This window comes from Oncorhynchus gorbuscha, linkage group LG02 (assembly GCF_021184085.1).
Source record: "Oncorhynchus gorbuscha isolate QuinsamMale2020 ecotype Even-year linkage group LG02, OgorEven_v1.0, whole genome shotgun sequence".
Classification (NCBI taxonomy): domain Eukaryota; kingdom Metazoa; phylum Chordata; class Actinopteri; order Salmoniformes; family Salmonidae; genus Oncorhynchus; species Oncorhynchus gorbuscha.
Window position 1 is genome coordinate 4,371,046 of NC_060174.1, and position 18,368 is coordinate 4,389,413.

General features: G+C 41.6%; 1 protein-coding gene across 2 annotated transcripts in view; it reads right to left on the bottom strand.

Annotated features, from left to right (window-relative positions):
- LOC123996387 (solute carrier organic anion transporter family member 2A1-like) overlaps positions 1-16,257 on the bottom strand; it is a 69,305-nt gene extending 53,048 nt beyond the window's left edge. Inside the window, exon 1 of one of the 2 annotated variants that reach the window (XM_046299778.1) lies at positions 16,008-16,254. In XM_046299778.1, the coding sequence (XP_046155734.1) occupies positions 16,008-16,064 (57 nt within the window). In that variant the 5' untranslated portion in view covers positions 16,065-16,254. Of the gene's footprint in view, positions 1-16,007 lie in introns of both variants that reach the window. The other variant, XM_046299781.1, reaches the window with a different exon arrangement.
- Between the last annotated feature and the right edge of the window lie 2,111 nt (positions 16,258-18,368).

The following is an 18,368-nucleotide window of genomic DNA, read 5'->3' on the forward strand; positions in this document are numbered from 1 at the left end:
GGGCTATAGCTAACTGGGGCTATGGGGCTACAGCTAACTGGGGCTATGGGGCTAGGGCTAACTGGGGCTATGGGGCTACAGCTAACTGGGGCTATGGGGCTACAGCTAACTGGGGCTATGGGGCTACAGCTAACTGGGGCTATAGCTAACTGGGGCTATGGGGCTACAGCTAACTGGGGCTATGGGGCTGGGTTTTAGTGTAAGTTGTGCTTATATCTGTCTTATTGTAACATCATAGGAGAAACACAGTCAACACACACTTACGGGCAAATAGCAGTGGGGCAATCAAACCTTAATGGAGGAGGAAATAGTTATTGTACATGGTGAAATAGTTATTTTACATAGTGAAATAGTTATTGTACATAGTGAAATAGTTATTTTATATAGTGAAATAGTTATTTTACATGGTGAAATAGTTATTGTACATGGTGAAATAGTTATTTTATATAGTGAAATAGTTATTTTACATAGTGAAATAGTTATTGTACTTGGTGAAATAGTTATTGTACATGGTGAAATAGTTATTGTACATGGTGAAATAGTTATTGTACATGGTGAAATAGTTATTTTACATAGTGCAACTCAGTTGTATCCCTGGATAATCATTCATTACTGAACTGTTATCAGTGTATTGTGTAGAAACTAACAAACTAATTCAAATGGTTGATAACACAGGTGTTGCTAATGATTACTCTCTCTGTCAAACATGACAAACACAGAAGAGGGATTGCTCTTTACATGTACCTGTAGGCATAATCTGATCAATGACTGTACAGCCAGCTGATCAATGACTGTACAGCCAGCTGATCAATGACTGTACAGCCAGCTAATCAATGACTGTACAGCCAGCTGATCAATGACTGTACAGCCAGCTGATCAATGACTGTACAGCCAGCTGATCAATGACTGTACAGCCAGCTGATCAATGACTGTACAGCCAGCTGATCAATGACTGTACAGCCAGCTGATCAATGACTGTACAGCCAGCTGATCAATGACTGTACAGCCAGCTGATCAATGACTGTACAGCCAGCTGATCAATGACTGTACAGCCAGCTGATCAATGACTGTACAGCCAGCTGATCAATGACCGTACAGCCAGCTGATCAATGACCGTACAGCCAGCTGATCAATGACCGTACAGCCAGCTGATCAATGACTGTACAGCCAGCTGATCAATGACTGTACAGCCAGCCGATCAATAACTGTACAGTAACCTTCCAGTTTACAGTAAGCATTGCAGTTTGATTCCAGTTTATTGAGAATGTTGATTAGGCAATATGCTAACTTTTTGAATGACTAATGTTAATTGATATCAAGGAGTCACTGAAGTAAAAGTTCTTTCTATTGTAATTTGTCACTTCGATTTCTACAAACACATTTTAGTACAAACATATTTCTTTGAGCACAGACACCTCTACCACCGTCTCCCCGGTAACCATTGTGTCTGAGCCTTGTGGCCTGCTGAGAGGAGATAATTAAAGGAAGTGCCGAATTCAATATTACATAACATTCCAGACAGTTTCATTACTTTCATTACGGAGACACGTGCTGAGGAGACGTTTGGCTGGACACTGTGTGTGTGTTTTTTTGTTTTTACCAGAAGTACACACAAGGATAGTAAAACAAGGAAAATTCAGACAAGTGGGGACATTTCACCGGAGCCCAAAGGAGAAAAAAAAAGCTATTTTAGGCTTTAAAAAAAAATACAGGTTAGAATTAGATTTAGGAGTTAGGGAAAATTGAATTTTGAATGGGAATCAATTGTTTGGTCCACACAAGAATAGCAAAACAAACGTGTGTGTGTGTGTGTGTGTGTGTGTGTGTGTGTGTGTGTGTGTGTGTGTGTGTGTGTGTGTGTGTCGGACACTGCTTGACCTCCATAATACAGTCTAAACATACACGTGAACAGTCTGTCTTCCTAAACAAATAAAAAAAGCTTGGCTTAATTTCCGACTAGCTCAACCTTATTTACACAGCCAGTACAGCCCAATGGAGTTGAAAGCGAGAGGCAGATCTCAGACCTAACATAGTTTTCCTTCCTACTGCTGTCTATTGTGATGAATGAAGATGAAAAGGCTCAGCTTCACAATATAATCATGATCAAAGACAAGACTGCTGTCTGATCTGAACCACATCCTCTCTCATTAGACAGACAACTCAGCTCTCTCTCTCCCTCTCCCTCTCCCTCTCCCTCTCCCTCTCCCTCCCTCTCCCTCTCCCTCTCCCTCCCTCCCTCCCTCCCTCTCCCTCTCTCTCCCTCTCCCTCTCTCCCCCTCCCTCCCCCTCCCTCCCTCCCTCTCTCTCTCTCTCTCCCTCTCCCTCTCTCTCCCTCCCTCCCTCGCTCTCCCTCCCTCCCTCTCTCCCTCTCCCTCTCTCTCCCTCCCTCCCTCTCCCTCCCTCCCTCCTCTCTCTCTCTCTCTCTCTCCCTCCCTCTCTCTCTCCCTCCCTCTCCTCCCTCCCTAGCCAAGGGAGTGGGCTCACTCAAATTTTGCCTAAGAACACAGCCATGAATAAAGAATGGTACCAACACATCCTCCAAGAGCAACTTCTCCCAACCATCCAGGAACAGTTTGGTGACGAACAATGCCTTTTCCAGCATGATGGAGCACCTTGCCATAAGGCAAAAGTGATAACTAAGTGGCTCTGGGAACAAAACATTGATATTTTTGGTCCATGGCCAGGAAACTCCCCAGACCTTAATCCCATTGAGAACTTGTGGTCAATCCTCAAGAGGCGGGTGGACAAACCCCAAGCATTGATTATGCAAGAATGGGCTGCCATCAGTCAGGATGTGGCCCAGAAGTTAATTGACAGCATGTCAGGGCGGATTGCAGAGGTCTTGAAAAAGAAGGGTCACCAATGAAAATATTGACTCTTTGCATCAACTTCATGTAAATTGTCAATAAAAGCCTTTGACACTTATGAAATACTTCATCATTTTGCTACACTCGCATTAACATTGGCTAACCATGTGTATGTGACAAATAAAATTGGATTTGATTTGGTATTCCATAGAAACATCTGACAAAAATATCTAAGGCAGCAGACTTTGTGAAAATGTATATTTGTGTCAGTGAAAACTTTTTGCCACAACTGTACAATACAGTATATGCATATGAGACGAGAATTGCAAAATGTAAACATTATTAAAGTGACAAGTGTTCTGTTATTAAACTGGCCAATTATTTTCAAGTTTGTATCTATAAGGGCAGCAGTGTCTAGTGTGCTGCAGGCTTTTGAATGGGGTCTCAGAGGTTCTGTTATTATAGTGGACATTTGAATGGGGTCCCAGCGGTTCTGTTATTATAGTGGACATTTGAATGGGGTCCCAGCGGTTCTGTTATTATAGTGGACATTTGAATGGGGTCTCAGAGGTTCTGTTATTATAGTGGACATTTGAATGGGGTCCCAGCGGTTCTGTTATTATAGTGGACATTTGAATGGGGTCTCAGAGGTTCTGTTATTATAGTGGACATTTGAATGGGGTCGGTTCTGTTATTATAGTGGACATTTGAATGGGGTCTCAGAGGTTCTGTTATTATAGTGGACATTTGAATGGGGTCCCAGCGGTTCTGTTATTATAGTGGACATTTGAATGGGATCTCAGAGGTTCTGTTATTATAGTGGACATTTGAATGGGGTCTCAGAGGTTCTGTTATTATAGTGGACATTTGAATGGGGTCCCAGCGGTTCTGTTATTATAGTGGACATTTGAATGGGATCTCAGAGGTTCTGTTATTATAGTGGACATTTGAATGGGATCTCAGAGGCTGGGCAGGAAATGTCTCTGTCATCAGTTATATGAAATGGTGCCAATTTTGTACTGTCTCTATGTATGTTCATATTTATTTTACGGGTATAAGAAAGGTAAATTATTATAATAAAGTCATTTATAATTTGCTTGTTACCATATTAAGACATAATTTAAATAATTTCAAGCACTATTCCCCTACTTTTGTTGAATGAGGGAAAAATATAATTTTTCATATTAAAAAAATAATAATAATAATATTTGTCCTCAAAAGTGACTAAATAACCTTTTTGGATTAAAGTCAGCAGGCATTTGAATGGCATCTCTGTGGTCGTCAGGCACAACTTTCTCGGGTCGTCAGTGATATGTAGTGGTGTCAAACGTGTCCTACATTTACATTTAAGTCATTTAGCAGACGCTCTTATCCAGAGCGACTTACAAATTGGTGCATTCACCTTATGACATCCAGTGGAACAGCCACTTTACAATAGTGCATCTAAATCTTTTAAGGAGGGGGGGAGGGGTAGAAGGATTACTTTATCCTATCCTAGGTATTCCTGACATTAAATATGATCATATCTGTTTTACAGGAATAAGGAAGGAAAATAATGTTATAGTTAGGCATTTTATCATTTGACTGTTACTAAATTTTAAAAAAGGTGCAATATCCAGGAATCACTTTTCTATTTGCTGATTGCGAAAATTCAAATAGTTTGCCTAATTTTAGTTTATTGTGACAAAACAAAACAATAGTGTAGAGAATAATTGTAGCCTCTAAACCGCTGTGAAAAACAGTATATTGTCAATAGCATAAAATATTTTTATTTTATTTTATTTTTTACCTAACGTAAAATATATATATTTTTTAAACTTAAACTTATGGGAAAGCATAGAAATAGAGAACATAGAACAGATTTACCGGTTCCTAGACTGGCTTTCAATGAGAGTGACAGATCGAAAACACACATTTCTACGTGAATTTGGTCAGGTCGTCCAAAAAGGTCACCTTTAAAAACAATTATTTCAAATAATTTCCACAACTTTTGTTGAATAGAAACGACATTATATGTTAGATTTCATATGTTCATCATATTTGTACTATGTGAGTGAATACACCTCAGCAGTTTCTAACTATTTCTACCAGAAAGGTGAAATGGGAATCACTAGAAAAATGTATAACTTTTGGGTATGTCTATTTCGGGGGAAATCTATATTGTAGGTTATATTTACACTTGAGAGAGAGAGAGAGAGACAGAGAGAGACCGAGAGAGGACGGAGAGAGAGACAGAGAGACAGAGAGACACAGAGAGACAGAGAGACACAGAGAGAGAAACAGGGAGAGAGAGAGAGAGAGAAACAGAGAGACACAGAGAGACAGAGAGACACAGAGAGAGAAACAGACAGAGAGAGACCGAGAGAGGACGGAGAGAGAGACAGAGAGACACAGAGAGACAGAGAGACACAGAGAGAGACACAGAGAGAGAGAGAGAGAGAGAGAGAAACAGAGAGAGAGAGAGAGAGAGAGAGAGAGAGAGAGACCGAGAGAGGACGGAGAGAGAGACAGAGAGACAGAGACACACAGAGAGACAGAGAGACACAGAGAGAGAAACAGAGAGAGAGAGAGAAACAGAGAGAAACAGAGAGAGAGAGAGAGAGAGAGAGAGAGAGAGAGAGAGACAGAGAGAGACGGAGAGAGAGACAGAGAAAGAGAGAGAGGGAGAGAGGACGTAGCAGCATGAGGTTGACCTCTCATAAAGCAGAACAGAGCAGCGGTACTTAGCAGTCAGACAGACACACCTTGGCTATGTCCTACATGGTACCCTATCCCCTATGGGCCCTGGTCAATAGTAGTGCACCCTATCCCCTATGGGTCCTGGTCAAAAGTAGTGCACTACATTGGGAATAGGGTGCCATTTGGGATGCAAAACCTTTTCTGTACCTAGAGGGTGTAGCCACTGGCCGACCAACAGGAGAGCGATAAGCTCAGTGAAGTACTGAAAAGACAAACACAATATTCTCTAAATCCAAACCATTCTTTTTTTTGTGAGACGACATGGACGGATAATGATACAAGTGTTTCCCAATGGAACTTCTATTGACTTTTACCTCAATTACCTCGACTAACCGGTGGGCCCCCCAGCCCACGTTGACTCTAACAGGGAATCTACTGACTACCTGAACGTAAAGTAGCACTCCAGTCTCCTGTTCACCTGATTGACCTTTAAACCCATATACAGGTTGAAAAAAAACACAACTCAAAACATGGTCCAGGTACAGATGAAGTCGGAATTTTAGCCAAATACATTTAGCCAAATACAACTCAGTTTTTCACCATTTCTGACAGCAAAGCACCCACACAACATGATGTTGCCACCCCCTGTGCTTCACGGTTGGGATGGTGTTCTTCGGCTTGCAAGCCTCCCCCTTTTTCCTCCAAACATAACGATGGTCATTATGGCCAAACTGTTCTATTTTTGTTTCATCAGACCAGAGGACATTTCTCCAAAATGTACGATCTTTGTCCCCATGTGCAGTTGCAAACCGTAGTCTGATTTATTATGGTTTTGGAGCAGTGGTTTCTTCCTTGCTGAGCGGCCTTTCATGTTATGTCGATATAGGACTCGTTTTACTGTGGATATAGATACTTCTGTACCCGTTTCCTCCAGCATCTTCACAAGGTCCTTTGCTGTTGTTCTGGGATTGATTTGCACTCATCTCTAGGAGACAGAACGAGTCTCCTTCCTGAGTGGTATGACGGCTGCGTGGTCCCATGGTGTTTATACTTGCGTACTATTGGTTGTACAGATGAAGGTGGTACCTTCAGGCATTTGGAAATTGCTCCCAAGGATGAACCAGACTTGTGGGGGTCTACAAATTTTTTTGTCTGATTTCTTTTGATGATCCCATGATGTCAAGCAAAGAGGCACTGAGTTTGAAGGTAGGCCTTGAAATTCATCCACAGGTACACCTCCAATTGACTCAAATGATGTCAATTAGCCTATCAGAAGCTTCTAAAACAATGACATCATTTTCTGGATTTTTCGAAGCTGTTTAAAGGCACAGTCAACTTAGTGTATGTAAACTTCTGACCCACTGGAATTGTGATACAGAGAATTACAAGTGAAATAATCCATCTGTAAACAATTGTTGGAAAAATGACTTGTGTCATGCACAAAGTAGATGTCCTAACCGACTTGCTAAAACTACAGTTTGTTATTAACAAGAATTTTGTGGAGTGGTTTGAAAAAACGAGTTTTTAAATGACTCCAACCTAAGTGTATGTAAACTTCCCACTTCAACTGTATGTCATGACATCACCAGTGGGACTTTTGTCTTTAGATCTCTATTGTTCCTCAACGGGGGAGGGGGGGGAGGGTGATGAAATCACCGGGTCCCATCAGACCCACTCTTTGAATGCCCTTCCCCAACTGTCAGGCCTGCAGTTGCTTTTATTTGGCCCCCCAAGTATTCTGAGCAAAAATAAATAAATAATAATAAACTTTTCATTGTTGGACAGTAGAAGAATGTAAAAACAACAGAAAAATCAGCTCCACGTGATTTTTTAATTTAAGAAATCTGTTCCCAAGTAGGCGTTCTTCCACGCATTATATAGAGACGTGATCGTAAAAACAAGGTTTGAAATGATTATATTTTAGTCTAACATTATATCCGTTTGGGCTTTCGTGCGGTCAATTTGCCATCTACAAATGATTTGTAATTATGTTCCGTGAGTCCTGTTGATAATGAGTCCTGTTGATAATGAGTCCTGTTGATAATGACTCCTGTTGATAATGACTCCTGTTGATAATGAGTCCTGTTGATAATGAGTCTTCTTGATAATGAGTCCTGTTGATAATGAGTCCTGTTGATAATGAGTCTTCTTGATAATGAGTCTTCTTGATAATGAGTCCTGTTGATAATGAGTCCTGTTGATAATGAGTCTTCTTGATAATGAGTCTTCTTGATAATGATTCCTGTTGATAATGAGTCCTGTTGATAATGAGTCCTGTTGATAATGAGTCTTCTTGATAATGAGTCTTCTTGATAATGAGTCCTGTTGATAATGAGTCCTGTTGATAATGAGTCCTGTTGATAATCCCTAGTCCTAGTTTCTCAGAGAGGCCTTGATCACAAGATTTTGCACTAATTTGTCTTTGTGTGAATTCTTTTTGTTTTGTTATGATGAATTAACATTCCTCCCTTATCATTTTTGTTTTCTTAAAACTATGTAGTGCGTAGGCGTTCTGACAGTTTGACCATTAAACATGTTTCTACATAATAAACATTGTGGGGTTTCTATATAAAACACACACACACACAAACTCCCTTTCCCATAAAGATTAATAGTGTTTTTTTTCCAGATTGTTTAATATCTTTGCACCCCCGCCTCCCGGCTTCTATGAAATCGTTTTTTAATGCTGACATACTGTATATTAACCCTGAGTTTTCACATCTGAGAAGAGGGCCATGTTCAGCATGAAGAAAACATTTTTTTTTGAAAAGTAGTGAAAAACAAGGAAATAGTCTGATAAGAAAACAATATTTGTTTCTGGTTTACAACCACGGACCATAAGCCAGTTGTATGGCTCATACCTCAACACTGTTTATGAGTGTATGATGGTAGTAAATGATGTGTTTGTTTCATATGTCATTTGAATTAAGCTCTAAGACACTCGGCAGTGGAAGGGTCCCAATGCTGCCAGCACACAAACAGTAATCAGACCCTCTTCATCCACTACACTTCATCATCCAGACATGAGACACACAGCACATTCCTGTTGTAAGCACCTGGAGTTTGAGCTGGACCACCTGGTCTGGTGTATGATGGTGTGTGTGTGTGTGTGTGTGTGTGTGTGTGTGTGTGTGTGTGTGTGTGTGTGTGTGTGTGTGCACATTCCTGTGTGCACCTGAGTTTGTGTGTGTGTGTGTGTGTGTGTGTGTGTGTGTGTGTGTACCATAGGGTTTAGGATTTGCAATAACGGCCAATCCACAGAACTAATCTGTATCTAAAGGGACCTACTGCAGTCCTACCCTGTTCCCTGTGAGAACCCTGAAATAAACTCAGGCTCACAGTGGATTTGGAGTTCCGGAGTTCCGGATTTCCTGTGTTCCTGAGTTCCAGTGTTCCTGAGTTCCAGTGTTCCAGTGTTCCTGAGTTCCAGTGTTCCTGAGTTCCAGTGTTCCAGAGTTCCTGTGTTCCTGAGTTCCAGTGTTCCTGAGTTCCAGAGTTCCAGTGTTCCAGTGTTCCAGAGTTCCAGTGTTCCAGAGTTCCAGTGTTCCAGAGTTCCAGTGTTCCAGAGTTCCAGTGTTCCAGTTCCAGAGTTCCAGAGTTCCAGAGTTCCTGAGTTCCAGTGTTTCTGAGTTCCAGTGTTTCTGAGTTCCAGTATTCCAGAGTTCCAGTGTTCCTGTGTTTCTGAGTTCCTGAGTTCCAGTGTTCCTGAGTTCCAGTGTTGGACAGAGTCTGACAGCCCTTCTCCATACCAACTCTTCTTTGTATCATATATCAGACACATCAGAGAGGGTCAGTTTCCATTGTTACAACACGTACACAATGACAAGTAGTACTGTAAGCTGCCAATGCTGACTCTAGAGAACAGCTCTGATGATAAATTATATTTCAATAGAAATATATCCATAGTTGTTGTTAATATAGCTTCAGACATTCAACGTATTTATGAAGGGAATTACATTCAAACATTGTTCCACTTTTGTCAAGGGGCCTCGATGTTATGCCTTGAAAAACGTATCATCATCAGCCTGCAAATGTTGACATGTCGCATGATGGACGCAATGTACTGGTTCTCTCCATAGCCTAGACCTCGTAAAAAGCACCAAACTGGGATTCATCAGAACAAGGTTTTTACAATTCCCCATTGTCCAAGTGTGTTTTATTCCCCACAGCAACTATATTTTTCTTTCTTGTTTTTTATTTGCTGAAATAATCTGAAATCTAAGGTTGTTGGCTACCACACCCAATTTGCGTCAAGGTACGGATGATTTGTGCATTCTTTGAGCGCCAATTTTGCCCTGGACTGTCACAGTTGACTAATTGTAGCCTGTCTGTTGCTCTGCACAGTTTGTCCTCTTTCATCAATGACATGTTTCTCAACCTGCTGCTGTTGGCTGGATGTCGTTCAGGTGGTGGACCAGTCTTGATACACACACACGGGAAACTGTGTGAGCATTAAAACCCCCAGCAGCGTTGCAGTTCTTGACACACAAACCGGTGCTTCTGGCACCTACTACCAAACCCTGTTCAGAGGCCCTTCAATATTTAGTCTTTCCCCATTCACCCTCTGAATGACACACAGACACAATCCAATCCAAAAAAAACTTATTTAACCCATCTTCCTCCCCCTTCATCTACATTGACTGAAGTGGATTTTTAACAAGTGCCATCAATAAGGGAACAGTCTATGTCATGGAAAGAGGCATTCCTAATGTTTTGTACACTCGGTGTATTTGTTAATATTGCAGACTCAATGAGTCATGGAGGCATTTCTTTGTTCTCTCTTTCTATGAAATCAGTCTTACTACAGTCTGCTGCAGGTTTGGCAATACTTTGTTTCAGTATGACTAACTGAATTTATGCAAGTTACCCTGACGATACAAAAGGAGGACCCTCAATTTATTTATTTCATTTTTCAGTGACTAACAACTTAGGAAACTCGAATGAATTCAGACGTTCAGTAAGAAGTGGGGAGGCAGGTAGCCTAGTGGCTAACAAGGTAGCCAGGTAGCCTAGTGGCTAACAAGGTAGCCAGGTAGCCTAGTGGCTAACCAGGTAGCCTAGTGGCTAACAAGGTAGACTAGTGGCTAACAAGGTAGCCAGGTAGCCTAGTGGCTAACAAGGTAGCCAGGTAGCCTAGTGGCTAACCAGGTAGCCTAACCAGGTAGCCAGGTAGCCTAGTGGCTAACAAGGTAGCCATGTAGCTAGTGGCTAACCAGGTAGCCTAGTGGCTAACAAGGTAGCCAGGTAGCCTAGTGGCTAACAAGGTAGCCTAGTGGCTAACAAGGTAGCCTAGTGGCTAACAAGGTAGCCAGGTAGCCTAGTGGCTAACAAGGTAGCCAGGTAGCCTAGTGGCTAACCAGGTAGCCAGGTAGCCTAGTGGCTAACAAGGTAGCCTAGTGGCTAACAAGGTAGCCAGGTAGCCTAGTGGCTAACAAGGTAGCCTAGTGGCTAACAAGGTAGCAAGGTAGCCTAGTGGCTAACAAGGTAGCCAGGTAGCCTAGTGGCTAACAAGGTAGCCAGGTAGCCTAGTGGCTAACAAGGTAGCCAGGTAGCCTAGTGGAAAACAAGGTAGCCAGGTAGCCTAGTGGCTAAACAAGGTTCCTGCAAAAATATTATTTGAAGATGAATTCAGTTGGGCCAGTAACCGAAAGGTTGCTAGTTCGAATCCCCCGAGCTGACAAGGTAAAAGAATCTGTCGTTCTGCCTCCTGAACAAGGCAGTTAAACCCAATGTTCGTAGGCCGTCATTGCAAATGAAGAAATTGTTCTTAACTGACTTGACTAGTTAAATAAAGGTCAAATAAAAAATTTTAAAGTGTCTGGCTCAGAAAAACAACAGTTAAGTTTTATCTATAATGGGCTTAAAAAGTGTACCAAAAAAAGACATTCCACCTGTTACACATTCCAAGTTTGACACATTATCATCAAATGGAAGGGATCGGAATGTTCAACAAGTTAAAGAGCCAATAGCCTAGCGAGCCTAGTCCATAATATTTGGATATTCATGTTATTATTACGCACCAAAAAAAAATATTAAAAAAATAAAATAATAATGGGGTAGTAAAATCATAGATCATCTCTTTGTGACCGACTACGACACAAATGGCACCCTATTCTCTCTATAGTACACTACTTTAGACCAGGGCTCTGGTGAAACGAAGTGCACTATGTAGGGAATAGGGTTCCATTTGTGCCCATAGGGCTCTGGCGAAACGAAGTGCACTATGTAGGGAATAGGGTTCCATTTGTGCCCATAGGGCTCTGGTGAAACGAAGTGCACTATGTAGGGAATAGGGTTCCATTTGTGCCCATAGGGCTCTGGTCAAACGAAGTGCACTATGTAGGGAATAGGGTTCCATTTGTGCTCATAGGGCTCTGGTCAAACGAAGTGCACTACATTATGTAGGGAATAGGGTTCCATTTGGGACGTGCCCCTAGTCAAAAGTAGTGTGTTATATTATATATATATATATATTTTTTTATATTTTTTTTAAACCTTTTTTTAACTAGGCAAGTAAGTTAAGAACCACATTTAACAAACATATTTTACAATGATGGTCTATTATGCAAGGTTTAGGATGCTATTTGGGACAGAGACACACTGATGTCAGAGCAGATGTTGGGACATTAGTCATTAACACCATTTAGTGGTCACAGATAGCGACCGCACACACACACACACACACACACACACACACACACACACACACACACACACACACACACACACACACACACACACACACACACACACACACACACACACACACACACACACACACACACACACACACACACACACACACACACACACACACACACACATTGTAGATCATAGATACCCACAAACATAGTTTGACAAACACAAGAGCACTCACATACACAGACCAGAAAAAGAGAGAAGACATTCCAGGAATAGTTGTTGCAGGTACTGAAGCAATATTCTGAACAATCCACCCACTGGGCACAGACGTCAATTCAGCGTCTATTCCAAGTAATTTCATGTAATTTCATTGACGTGGAAACAACATTGATTCAGCCAGTGTTCCTGGTATTTTCTTACATGATCATGTGATCTTTACAATTGTCCTTAGAACCTCTTAAAGATCCACCCTTTTTTGGGGCCTAAAATAACAAATTAATTTCCGTAGCTCAGGCCCTGAAGCAAGGATATGAATATTCTTGATACCATTTGAAAGGAAACACTTTGAAGTTTGTGGAAATGTGGAAAGGAATGTTGGAGAATATAACACAATAGATCTGGTAAAAAATAATACAAAGAAAATGTTTTTAATGTTTTTTTGTATATCATCTTTAAAACGCAAGAGAAAGACCATAATGCATTATTACAGCCCAGGTGCAATTTAGATTTCGGCCACTAGATGGTAGCAGTGTATGTGCAACGTTTTAGACTGATCCAATGAATCATTGCATTTCTGTTCAATCATTAAAATAATGCCCAAATGTGCCTATTTGGTGTATTATTAGCTTAAAGTTCAAAACTGTGCACTCTCCTCAAACAATAGCATGTTATTATTTCACTGTAATAGCTACTGTAAATTGGACAGTGCAGTTAGATTAACAAGAAATTAAGCTTTCTGACAATATCAGACATGTCTATGTCCTGGGAAATGTTCTTGTTACTTACAACCTCATGCTAATCGCATTAGCCTACGTTAGCTCGACGGTCTCGTGGAAGGGACACCGATCTGTAAACCGGGAGATCCTTAAGAGGTGTTATAAGGAATGTGAAATGATTTGTACTTTTACATTTGATACTTATGCAGAGGTGGAAAAAGTACTTGATTGTCATACTTGAGTAAAAGTAAAGATACCTTAATATAAAATGGCTCAAGTAAAAGTAACCCAGTAAAATACTACTTGAGTAAAAGTCTAAAAGTATCAGATTTAAATGTACTTAAAAGTACAGAGGTTGAAAAAGTACTCAAATGTCATACTTCAGTAAAAGTAAAATGCTATACATCAAATTCCTGATATAAATCACACCAGACGGCACCATTTCATTTTTTATCAACAACACTGACAGCCAGGAGAACACTCCAACACTCAGACATCATTTACAGATAGCCAGGAGAACACTCCAACACTCAGACATCATTTACTGACAGCCAGGAGAACACTCCAACACTCAGACATCATTTACAGACAGCCAGGAGAACACTCCAACACTCAGACATCATTTACAGATAGCCAGGGGAACACTCCAACACTCAAGACATCATTTACAGATAGCCAGGGGAACACTCCAACACTCAGACATCATTTACAGATAGCCAGGGGAACACTCCAACACTCAGACATCATTTACAGATAGCCAGGGGAACACTCCAACACTCAGACATAATTTACAAAAGGAAGCATTTCTGTTTAGTGAGTCCATCAGATCAGAGGCAGTAGGGATGACCAGGGACATTCTCTTGATAAGTGTGTGAATTGGACCATTTTCCTGTCCTGCTAGTAATTCAAATTTTAACTAGTACTTTTGGGTGTCGGGGAAAATGTGTGGATTAATTTTCTTTAGTAATGTAGTGAAAGTAAAAGTAGTCAGAAAATATAAATAGTAAAGTACAGATACCCCAAAAATGACTTAAGTAGTACTTTAAATGACTTTGAATGAAGTACTTTACACCTCTGTACTTATGTATATTTAAAACCAAATACTTTTAGACTTTTTCTCAAGTATGACAATTGGGTACTTTTTCCACCACTGTGGCTTGAGGCCAAAATATATGTAATTTTTATTTATTTTTTCATAAAAATAAAAAAACGGACTCAAGCCATCATCAGTGTAAATGGTCGACACACAAACTTGGCTTCTACTTCAAGGATAATGGCATATCACACGATGCAGCAAGAATATACATCAAATACCACTATAATTATACCAGCAGCCCTACGTAGGCGCGCAGGTCCGTGGCGTCCATGGGTTGCCAGCCGTCGCTGTATTTTCTGGCCCCGTGCAGGTTCGTCATTTCTTTCGCCGATGTGCCAAACAGGTGGAAGGCAGACGTGATGTCGCGTGGCGGATCGCACAGGCCCTGCGGTGGCCGTAGGCCACTGGGGACCATTTGATTTTCCCGTTTTTCGACAGCAGCGTCTCCCTTTGGGCTCGAGCCGAGGCTGTCTGGTCCTCGCGTTCGTCCTCGTGGGCTTCCTCCGGGTCTTCCTCCGAAGAGCACGAAGACGCCTGGTCGGCCTCGTGCTCGGGGTTGCGTTCCTCCGCGTCTTCCTCTTCCGAAACCTCTTCCTCCTCGGAATCGTCTTCTTGGTCGCCGCAGGAGAAGATCTGTTCTAGGAATTGCGCTGCGGTGAAACGGGGGTCCACTGATCAGGTCCACTGAGCACGCGGCACGGGGGGGGGGGGTAATGATGACTTTATTAGTATCCTCTCTACGGCCAGAGAGACGACGTGAATCGACAAGGCCCCTGTCGCGCCCCTGTCGCGCCCCTGTTGCGTGTGTAGCCGTGTGTGCAGTTCACCCGTGCACCACTGGGCAGTCCTTTTGCACACACACACACACACACACACACACACACACACACACACACACACACACACACACACACACACACACACACACACACACACACACACACACACACACACACACAGCGGGGCATGTCTGGACGTGTGTAGCCCCGGATGGGTCTCTGACCCCCAGGACCACGGCACAGCGGGGGAACCCTCGAAACTCAGGGCCTGGGTCACACTGACCCTCAGGACCACGGCGCAGCGGGTGAACCCTCGAAACTCAGGGCCTGGGTCACGCTGACCCCCAGGACCACGGCGCAGCGGGTGAACCCTCGAAACTCAGGGCCTGGCGCAGCGGGTGAACCCTCGAAACTCAGGGCCTGGGTCACGCTGACGGCACAGTGGGGCAACCCTCGAAACTCAGGGCCTGGGTCACGCTGACCCCAGGACCACGGCACAGCGGGGGGAGCCACCGCACACGATACACACAATAACGCACACACCTTGCTAGTGTTGGCTGGCTGGCTGAGCAGATGAGTCACGCTGACCCCCAGGACAACGGCACAGCAGGGGAACCCTCGAAACTCGGGGCCTGGGTCACTCTGACTCCCAGGACCAAGGGAGGGTTATGAACAACCATTAGCCATAGTAGCTCGGCCATATCCCACAAATCCCAGAGGTGCCTTATTGCTTAATTATATCATTTCTGTGGTAAAAAAAAAACACAAAAAAAACACGACACTAAGGAAGTTAATTGTAAATACTTCCTGGCTCAACATCGGTACCTGAGTGTGACAGCATGGACCGAAAATTGCTATTAAAATATTTTAGAAAGTTGCTCATTAAAAAGATTTTAGAAAGTTGCCATTACAATTCAAATCAGAGGTGCGAACTTGGAAAATCTCTTAAGAGACATTTTTGGATATGTTTACATTTCTCTCTTCAAAAGCAACAACACAAAGTAATTTGCATCCTAATCACACTACAGCATAAATATCCCTAATACATGAATGAATAATAAAAACATACCTTTATATTGCTGAACACTGATCTTGGTTTCTTCATATCCTTGACATAAATCTCCATTTTCTATGAAGAGTAAAGGTATCCAGAGGACAGAGAGAGAGAGTCCAGTCGCGTTGAACTCAGCTGTTGAGAGTGGGGGAAATGAGTGAGTCTCTCGGTGTTGGAGTCAGAGGGGGTAATATCTCTCTCTCTCTCTCTCTTTGTCCCACAGTTCTACTCTGGTGAGTCTCAAATGAGCTTTTATGGCTCACAGTGATGTAACGAGGCCGGGTTCAGCCCACAACTCCACGCGCGCATTGTTTTGAACGTAATGATGAAAGACCGTATTCGGCACACATGACCTGTTTTTACGCACGCTGCGCAATGATTGTTTTTACTCAACGGTAAGAAACAAATTATGTAATTGTTTAAACAAACATCTAATAAACAGGGTATAGTTCTACACAAATGTAGTCAATGTTTAAATTGCATTACTGTATCTACATTTATTTTTCAATAAAAAAAGTTCAGTTTAAAACGTTTTAAAATTGACCATCCAACAAAAGTTTCTTTAGCAGTTCAGCATTTCAAAAAGGTTTTTTTATAGACATAATTAAAACGTAACTTCATGGATATGATGCAAAGGTGAAAAGTCTGGGTCTAGGAGAGACATACATTACCACCAATCTGTTACATGTTGACCTTCCTGTCATCAATGAGAATGACCAATTAGCTAAGTTATTGGTCAACCATACCACCCCCAAAATCCCTTTGAAAGTGAGACAGACACACACACAGACACACACACACACACACACACACACACACACACACACACACACACACACACACACACACACACACACACACACACACACACACACACACCCTTCCCTCTCTCCCTAGACAAACATCCAACAGGTGGTTCCCAACGGTAATCAGTGTTCTTCTGATAAATCACACACAAAGCCTTACAAATCACTGTTTGAAAAACAAAAATGTGTGGTCATTATTCCAACAAAGCCAATGAAAGGCTTAGCAGCAGCACACAGTGGGAACCGTTACCACGGTGAAGGCAGGAAGAAAAGGGCAGGGAACACACACTACAATAAATCAACAACAACATAAAAGATTTCTAGTTTATCGATGTACTCTGGCAGGTTACAAAATATTCACATCAAATGAGGCGTTACTTTGGACCTTGATTGAGCTTGTGTTACTGCTAACACTAAGTAACATATAAATACAGTAATGTATAAATACAGTAACGTATAAATACAGTAACGTATAACTACAGTAATGTATAAATACAGTAACGTATAAATACAGTAACGTATAAATACAGTAATGTACATACAAAAGGAGTAACGTATAAATACAGTAATGTATAAATACAGTAACGTATAAATACAGTAATGTATCAAAACAGTAACGTATAAATACAGTAACGTATAAATACAGTAACGTATAAATACAGTAGTGTACGTACAAAAGGAGTAACGTATAAATACAGTAACGTATAAATACAGTAACGTATAAATACAGTAATGTACATACAAAAGGAGTAACGTATAAATACAGTAATGTATAAATACAGTAACGTATAAATACAGTAATGTATAAAAACAGTAACGTATAAATACAGTAATGTATAAATACAGTAATGTATAAAAACAGTAACGTATAAATACAGTAACGTATAAATACAGTAATGTACAAATACAGTAATGTATAAATACAGTAATGCATAAATACAGTAATGTATAAATACAGTAACGTATAAATACAGTAACATATAAATACAGTAATGTATAAATGCAGTAATGTATAAATACAGTAATGTACGTACAAAAGTAGTAACATACAAATACAGTAACGTACAAATACAGTAATGTGGTACAAATACAGTAAGGCTCTCCAGAGGGTAGTGAGGTCTGCACAACGCATCACCGGGGGCAAACTACCTGCCCTCCAGGACACCTACACCACCCGATGTCACAGGAAGGCCATAAAGATCATCAAGGACATCAACCACCCGAACCACTGCCTGTTCACCCCGCTATCATCCAGAAGGCGAGGTCAGTACAGGTGCATCAAAGCAGGGACCGAGAGATTGAAAAACAGCTTCTATCTCAAGGCCATCAGACTGTTAAACAGCCACCACTAACATTGAGTGGCTGCTGCCAACACACTGACTCAACTCCAATGGGAATTGATTTTTTTAAATTTTATTTTACCTTTATTTAACTAGGCAAGTCAGTTAAGAACACATTCTTATTTTCAATGACGGCCTGGGAACAGTGGGTTAAATGCCTGTTCAGGGGCAGAACGACAGATTTGTACCTTGTCAGCTCGGGGGTTTGGACTCGCAACCTTCGGGTTACT